The following is a 9,123-nucleotide window of genomic DNA, read 5'->3' as shown; positions in this document are numbered from 1 at the left end:
ACGATTTCTGCAAGTCAGTTCAATTAGCTAACAACCTTGTCGACTAATTCACTGAAATTGTATAGACATCACATGTCTGTCACCGATGAAATACAACACTCATCCAATGAATGTAATACTCAACAGGTTGTTTGAAGGGCTCCCAAGGTCTGTTTTGGCTGTCGTGTTGCGTTCTTCTTTCTTTTGTTTTCTTTCTCTGAGTCTGACTATAGAGTATAGATACTATCTATATAAATATAATATAATATATAATATATATATTATTTAATATAATACTTAAAAAATCAGTTATTCGATTCGGTTCAGTCACCGAATGGTGACAAAAAAACCGAACTGGAAAATCAATTTTTTTTTTTTTAAAAAAAACCTGTAATCGAACCGAAATTTTCGGTTCGATTTTCAGTCTGAATTGAATTTTGGAATCGTCCGATTTGATCAATTTAACCGTTTTTTGCACACCCCTAGAATCAAGCGTAAAATGAATGAGCTCAAGCTCAAAATTTTTGAACCATATCACGGAGCTTGCGATCCAACTCAATTCTCCTCTCACCCTAATCTTTGTTGATTGTTATATCATCGCACCCTTTGATCTTTGTCCTTCTTATTAGTTGCTTTTGTTTATCTTTTTTGTTTTTAAAATTGATAATTGCACTTGTTTTTTAATTTTTCTCTCAGTTCATATTAGATATTACTTCACTTATTTATATTTCTTTTATTTATTATTGTAGTTCTTTGAGATACATTTGTCATAGATGATATTTATGTTTATCTTCCTTCTAATCATAGCATTCTTACTATAATAAAACAAAAGAAAAGACCCCTTATTACTGTTATGAATATAATAAGGCCTTTAATGCAATTTACCCTCCTATAATATTGTAAATGAGCAAATTATCCTCTATAAAAAAAAAAGAAGCAATTTATCCCTTGTGTTTTTTAAAATGAAGCAATTTATACAGGGAGTAAATTGCTATTTTTTTTTTTTATAAATTTATACATGGGTTGATCAGTGACAATAATAAAAATAAGGGCAATAAAATTATGTTTGAAATTAATGATTTTATCATATAATAAAATGTAATTATCATGAGAATATTATAATAACTACAATATATTTGCATGAGGGGGTGTAGCTCATATGGTAGAGCGCTCGCTTTGCATGCGAGAGGCACGGGGTTCGATTCCCCGCACCTCCATTCTCTCCACTTTATCTTCTCCTACTAAGGACCATGCGCCATGTTTATTTTAGTAGTCTTCTGGTACAAACAGATCAATGATAGATCTCCTCACTATAAAGAATGGGTGTTTCCTTTTAAATATCTTAGGGTGCCACTTGGATTAACTATAGCTAAATAGGTAAGATAAATTTTGAAGTTGAAATCAGCGTTGAGCTAATTATCAAATAAAACTATTGTAGCTAATCTACACTATTTAATATATATTTTAAATAATTAAATTCTAAATTTAATAAAATTTATTAGTATTGCCCAAGGAGGAGTCCAGCTCGTGAAAGACCCAACAAAAGCCCAAAGATACATCCGGCCCAAGGAAAAGAGACCTCAGGCTTGGATCCCTTAAGAGGGATCTGTTAAACAGGGAGGCCCAAAAAAACCTCCTGAAGGCTAGTTAAAAGGCCAAGGAGGAGGCTGGCCTAGCAGCCACATGGGTGTCAACACATCCTCATGCACAAATGGTAGAATGCCAATCAAACAACTCGGAGGAGAGATGGCTATGTGGCTCCTAGAATGCCCAAGGATCTAGGTAGGTTGTTCAGCTCGTCTAAACTACCCCTAGGAGCTTGGGAGACTTATCTCGTGAGAAGGTATCCTCCTGAGGGGTAAAGCCCCCAACAGTCGATACTCAAAAGATGCTCTCTGAAACTGCTAGAGATTATTGCTCGACAACCATCTTTTCGAGTCCCAAAGGGACTGTATTCTCTCAACCGCCAAATGGTGCATACTTTAAAAAAGGGGCCCTTCCCTCCGGTAAAAGGGTACCCATTTTACAACATTCACACACATAAAAGCACTATCATATGAAGCACTAAAGCACTGAATCACCATAATATATTACGCTTTTTTAGTTTAATTCTTATTTTCATAACTGTTTACTGATTTGAGTGTTGGAGTGCTAGCGTACTTGTTGCAGGTCCTCGTTTTAAGACTTGTGAACTAGGCCCAAATATCTCAAGTTGGACGTACTCGAACAAGTAATTTTTGTTTGTATCAAGTAGTGCCAGCTGTGGTAACACAGAGCTAAGACATGAGATTCATTGAAACTCCAAAGAGTGAAATGAAAAAGCAGAAAGCTGTTGATTTCCACGCAAGGGACACACAATCTTTCTAGGTGGTATCAGGGCACCTATAGCCCTTGCTAGTCATAGAGCAGGAGGTTCATCTGCCACTACTGAACCGTGGATCCAGCTTGCAACATCACTTCCTCAAATACTTCCTCTAGGAGGTTGTCCCCAAGGTGTATTAGAAACGATGCAGCAGATGATTAGAGTAGCAATGCAGGCACAAATGGCAGCCGACACTAGGTACCTCTAGCAGCCCTCCTGGCTGCTGAGGCCCCTATCGTTAAGGTGAAACCCTGGCTAACCTGTAACTAGGTGAAATGTAACGTCCAAAGATTTTAATACATAATTATGGAATTAATTCATAAATTAGTTAATTAATAAATAAATAATATATTTAAATTTTAGTTATATTAAAATTTGAATGGAGTAAATTAGAGTTTTATAAAATATTTGAGAACAAATCATATTTAAAAAAAATAGAAGGGACATAATGAACATTTTAAAAAAGATTAAAATAATATGTATATATAAAATGGATGAGGATGCGGTGGGATGGGTTCCCCACCCTCAATCACTAAACACAAACACCCACACACACTACACGCACACAATTGCACACTTTTTCTCTCTTTCACTCTTGGAAGAAGACGAAGCAAAGGTAAGAATTTTAATTTTAATTTAGTATTAATTTATATAGTTATATTATTTAATTAGTGTCTTTAAGAAATAAATTTATACTATCTGATTCAATGCTTAATTAGAAAATTTTATGAGTTTGAGTAATTATAAATTAGTGATCAGTTCAATGTTTCAATTGAATCAGGGATGCTATAATTAAGGATTTAAATTACTTAATTTATTAAATTTAACCATTTCTATACTTGATTCGTTTAATTTAATCGGATCGATTAATCATGTATTTAATCATATGGGTATATTTTTTTCAATTAGTTTTTATAATAGTGAGAAACTGATGAAAAATAGATAAAGATAGTCAAAATTTTAAAACTTAAGAGGTTATGTAGCTTCCGACTTGTGGTTAACGTTTAAAACCTGAAGAGGTAATGTAACTCCCGGCTTATGGTCGTTGGAGTTTTAAACCTTAAGAGGTTTTATGTAGCTCCCAACATGTGGTCATTAGAATTTTAAATTTTTTAAGAGGTTATGGCAGAAGGAATACCTAATTGTGGCCGTTGACTATTTTTACTATGTGAGTCTAGACAGAGCCACTTTAAAAAATCAGTGAAAAGAAAGTGATTAAATTCGTCTGGCAAAACTTCATCTCTCGATTTGGTATCCCTAGAATTTTAATCACGAATAATGGGACACAATTTCAACGGGGCAAATCGAAAAGCTAGTTAGAAGAACTAAAACTCAAGCAATTGTTCACTTTGGTCAACAACCCATAAGTAAATGAGCTACCAGATAATCCTCCAGCATTTAAAAACACGACTAGGGGACGCCAAGAGAAATTGGTTACATGAACTTCCTAGAGATTTTAGTGAACTTCCTAGAGATTTTAGTGGGCGTATTTCACCACTGCCAAGTAATCCACACAAGGAACCCCTTTCAACTAAAAATCAAAGCTAGTTTAATTTCAGGATTCTTACCATCATTCCAAGGATTAAACATTGGATATTTCATCCTTGCCTCCTCATCACTTGCAAATTCATCATTAGACACTACACAGTCTTCCTCACCCTCCCCATCTTGTAGCCTAGTACACATACCCTTACTAATATATTCATTACCCTCAACCCCAACATCAATATGTTTTTCAAATAACCTATCATCTTTAGATATATCATAATCACTATTAGAAAAACACAGCTTCTTCTTCAGTTTCTTCAACATCAGCCCCCTCATGCACCACAATCCTCTAATTTTCCAAGACCTTAACCCAACCAGAATCATCAACAACAATAGGTTCAGTACCCATAATCTCACTGTCAACTACTCCAGCCATATCAAGATGCTCTAAAAATATATCAACTTCATAGCTTTTAGATATGTATTTTTTCATTCCATACACATCTGCATCTTTTTCAATTGCTTTACATTTTCTGTTAAAATTTTTGTCATGTTTAAGCCAAAATCTAATTCTGTCTCTTTCTTTAAATCCCAACTTTTCAGCATATCCCCACATGTCAAGCATATCTATTTGATCTATGTCAGCAAAATCAAAGTACTCTATGTCCCCACCCATGTACTCCTTATATGGAGCATGTTTCATAGCTTTTAAATCGAACGTATAATTTTTTGAACGGTTGTTGGGATGGAGTTTGGGACAGCCTTGGGATGTGTTTTTTTTTTATTCGGGACGGAATATCGTCCCGAATTCCATCCCTACTTCTAGTTAATTTTAAAAAAAAAATAGTTTTCTTTTTTTGTTTTAATATTTTTTATTGGGCAAAATTTTACTGTATTAAATTTATAATTAAAGATAATATTTTCCATGCAAAAGAAATTAAAATTAGCCAAAATAATTTAAATACAATGTATTGTTCACTATTTGAATTTTAAAACAAAAACATAAAACATCCTAATATAACGGCTGGGCTGAATGCTGGTCGGTTGGCTCAGGGTCTGCAGTTTCTTCGTCCTGTTGTTGCGTGGACTCCTTAGTTGGGGCATTAGCAACCGGTAATTGGTTGGGGAACAACATTTGGATACCCATCTTATCGAAGATCATGCCCAACATAAACTTGATTTCCTGAATCTGTGTTGAGATGGGAAGTTTTGACGGCAAGGTGACATTATATGTTGACACTCATTATATGTTGACACTAATATTCTTATGGACTTTAATTAACAGATTGAAACTAAGAAGGTGCATGTTTTAGGTGAGTACATGAGAACAACTAAGAAGAAGCTCATGTAGAAGCTCCCAAAGTGCAACGACCAAGTGTTAATGCATTTGCAAGCAGGTTAAACAAAGAAAAAAGTAGTTCATAAACCAAAACTTCATCAGCAAGATATCAGTCTTTTTAAAGGCATAATTTCACTTGAGAACAGGAATTCTCACCATTCTTTACAATCATAATACTTCTCCTAATATTCAGCACTCAAGATGTTCATAATCTGACTAAGAAACGCTGAAATAAAGAAAAGAAAGAAACCAATAAAGATGCAAGAGCTAAAACACGTTTTTAATAGCCTTTAAAAATTTTCCCGCCAAGTCCCTCTTCTTCTTCCTCTTTTCTGCAAAACATCTTCAGCATCATTCACGCACCAGTGCTGCTGACAGCACGTTGCTAATCTTAACATCCCCCCACATATTTATTAATTATAGATAATAAATATTCTAAAATAATTATTGCTTCATTTTAATTTTAATTATTAATAAAAAAAATAATTTTTTTTTTAACAAGTTAGAGCTCAAGCTCGAGTCTAAATAATTTCAGCGCATTGAGCTCGAGTTGGAGTTCAAAATCATAAGCTCGGACTCGAACTCGAGCCTGAACTTTTTGCCGAGCTCAACTCGAGTTTGACTCGTTTATACCCTAGCCATAACAATAAGTTATATTTCTCCAAACATAATATAGGCAGATCAAGATTCAAAAGGATATTTGCATTGAAAACTTGTATATACGCAAAACAAAGAACTGGATTTTATACTGGCAGAGTGCGTATCTGTAACTATTTGCAATTTTCAACCAAACTAACACATTCACAATCCAATGAATTGCCTGCAAAATCTAGCAGCTGTGCTAAGCTGAAGTGTACTCAGGAGTTGAGTTCTGGGTGAAGGAAGTTGTGGCATTCCATTTGTGTCATCTCCCCACCAGCAATTGGATCAAACTTGCATCTGTAGAATCTGTACAAACACCAACATATGTATAACTTTTTATTTTTTTACCAACATTTGCAAGATTTATAAGTAAGCTTAGACAAACTCCCTCAAATACATACATGCCATTGGTGCCGATAATGAGAACTGTGTTCTGTTGCTGGCCAAATGCGACGACGTGTTGTATATCGTCTGGTACACGAAACCGAGCCACCGACCACTCGGAACTGAAGTACTTGGGCAGAATACCTGCAGTGTTTGAACTACTTCATTCTAGAGCAGTACATTGCTTAAAGCTGCCTTGATCATTTTTCAAGCTTTTGCACTAAAAACTACATAAAAGAGAATAGAGCATGTTCTAAACAAACTACCTTTGAAGGAGGAAAGACGCGAAACAGGACTACTACTTTGTTCTGCTTCCTGTGATCCATCGGTTCCGGTGGATCTTGAGCCCGTGTTTAAGCTGAAAACATGGACGGTTCCTTTATTGCTTGAGGCAACCAGCCACTCGGCATCAGAGGAGAAAGAAAGGCTGTGAATCTCTGCTCTTTCAGAACCCCTTCTCAACTACATTTAAACAGGGAAGATATTTAGAGGCAGAGAACAAAGTCCGGCCCAGAGAATAACATGAAATCATCACAAGAAAGAGCATATCAGACTGCAAAGTTCAAGAGCTGATTGAGATAGTTTAAGCTGCAGTTGGGTAAATACTAGTGACAATGCTTCAAGAACCAATTACTCGGCTCCAACCACAAATATAACCTCAAGAAACGACGATTTTCGTTCAAAGAACTTATGTTAACTCGTAAATCAGTTGTTTCTCCGAATAATTTGCATAAACGCGTGGGAAGAATATGCGGCAATTAATCTTATTTAAAATATGCTATAAGCTCGGACATAAGTTAAAACGGGTTTTTAGTCATAGCTAATAATTTTGGCCTCATCTATACAAACAACAAAAAATACCATTAAAGAACCATTGTCGCGGCCGTTGTTAATTAATATTCATATAAAAAGACATAAATCTAACAGTATTTGGTTCTATTCCACACATCAAATTTAGCATAAACGATAAACAGTAAAGGCATATGTACCTCCTGAAGCAGCCTTCCGTCTGATATGTCGAACACCCTAACCAACGTCCCCTTCGTGCTCGCTGTTGCCAGCAGCCTCCCGTCATTCGACAAAGCAACACAAGCAACATCCGAATCGTGGGCCTTTATCAGCCTACTCCTACTTAACCCGTAGTGCTCCACCCTCACCTCCCCCTTATCCGATCCCAAGCAAACGAGAACCATCTGCCCCGACAGGGCAACTTCACACAACCCCTTCGGATTGGGCGCCGTCTCTATCTGATGCAACAATCGCAAGTCCGTTCGATCGAAAACGTGCACCTTCTGCATCGTCACCGCAACAATGCGGTCCCACCTGAGGCGAACGCTCTTCACTTCGGAACGGAAATAGAGCTCCCCAGTGAATTTTCTCATAAGATCATCCCAAATCATGATTTTATTGCGGCTGAGTTCTGGGCCGACCCCTCCGCCGACTACGGCGAATACGTTGGTGCTGAAGATCCTCTGCACAACACCAACGCCACCACCTTGGTCATTCTTGGAGAAGTCTTGGCGAATGATTTGTACAAAAGGGCTGGTGTTGAATATCATGAAGCCGTTGGTGGTGCCGACGGCAAAGCTGCCTCCTTCCTGGTTGAAAGAAAGGTGCAGGATGGATGGTGGCGGGGTGGCGTCAGGGTTCCCTGGATTTCGGATGGTGGGGCCGGCGGCGGTTGGCGGTGAAGCCATTGCGGAAGTGGGAGAGGACAAGACAAGTATATCAGCGGTGGAAGAGGAGTGGGACGGAGGCGGGAGGCTGAGGTGTAGGAAAAGACTTATACGGGGAAGTAGTATTGGAGAGGGAAATTTGGATGACAAGAGATTTGGAAATGGAATGGAGAAGGAGAAGGAAGTTCATAGTCATATTCTGAAGTTGAACACCATGCAAAAATAAGTCCATGTTTGATCAATCTGCACTACTTTCTGTTACAACTGTTTTCCAAGAAGTAAATTCAACAGTTATTTTGTTATAAATAGTGGCTAAATAGCAATTTACCGGGCGATATTTAAAATGAGAACATTATTTTTTAAAAAAATATAGCAATCTACACCTATACTTTTTAAAATGAAGCAATTTAACTCCTTATACACGAAGGTAAATTACTTCATTTTAAAAATCATAGGAGGTAAATTGTTATTTATTTTTTCAAAAGGGGATAATTTGCTCAATTTACGATATCACAAGGGGTTTATTTGCATTTTTTCCTGTATAATTGAGAGATTATAAAAAATCATAGCATAATGTTAAAGAAATACACAAATATATATATATATAGGCTTAAACGCAATTTTTATTCCGTACATATAAAAATTTGACATTTTAGACTCTATAAAAAATTAATATGCTTAGGACTCTTTTTGATGGATGTCTCATAACTTGTCCCATTTTTCACATGCACATATAAAATTGGAGATTATGGAAATTTCTCAGTCCATGAAATTGATGTCCTTACACTTCAAAAATTTATTTCGTATAGTGTTCGACAAGCGTCGGAAGCAGACACATCTTGGCATAGCCTTGACATATGTTGGACATGATATTCGCGTGTGAGAGCCTTGTTGTATCTGAAACTTTTAAAATTTTCCATGCGACTGTTTCCGTATCACCATGTCCGGCATGTGTCCGCGTAAATAGAAGTATAAGGACTCCCCTTCCTCACCCTTTAGACATTTTCGTTTTGTATTTTAAACTAATATTTTTAAGCATTACAATTGAAACATTTAAATGAAACGGAAAAAAATTTAAATAACCATTTTCAACCCTAGAATTTAAACCCATTTTGAACCGGCCCATATTGAACCGATCCAACTCGCACATTTCCCACCCCTAGATAAGGGGCTTGGATTGTGCTGTGTTGTTTTCTTGAATCTGAACTCCTCTTTGGTCTTTGTTCATTGAAAACATTCTATTAGTAACTGCT

At 36.4% G+C, this 9,123-nt stretch overlaps 1 protein-coding gene and 1 non-coding gene across 2 annotated transcripts; one reads left to right on the top strand and one right to left on the bottom strand.

Annotated features, from left to right (window-relative positions):
• Positions 1–1,123: 1,123 nt before the first annotated feature.
• On the top strand, positions 1,124–1,196 carry TRNAA-UGC (transfer RNA alanine (anticodon UGC)). Its single transcript has one exon. It is a non-coding gene; the product is annotated as a tRNA-Ala (tRNA).
• Positions 1,197–6,025: 4,829 nt separating this feature from the next.
• Positions 6,026–7,891, bottom strand: LOC105172361 (autophagy-related protein 18a). Its single transcript, XM_011093750.3, has 4 exons — positions 7,184–7,891; positions 6,461–6,656; positions 6,212–6,338; positions 6,026–6,116 (listed from the first exon to the last, which is right to left on the bottom strand). Exons 1-4 carry the CDS (start codon positions 7,889–7,891, stop codon positions 6,026–6,028), a joined length of 1,122 nt encoding a protein of 373 aa, XP_011092052.1.
• Between the last annotated feature and the right edge of the window lie 1,232 nt (positions 7,892–9,123).

Source organism: Sesamum indicum, linkage group LG10 (genome assembly GCF_026168435.1).
Source record: "Sesamum indicum cultivar Baizhima isolate 11 linkage group LG10, ASM2616843v1, whole genome shotgun sequence".
Classification (NCBI taxonomy): domain Eukaryota; kingdom Viridiplantae; phylum Streptophyta; class Magnoliopsida; order Lamiales; family Pedaliaceae; genus Sesamum; species Sesamum indicum.
Note: the sequence above shows the minus strand (reverse complement) of the source record. Positions and strands in the feature narration are given on the sequence as shown.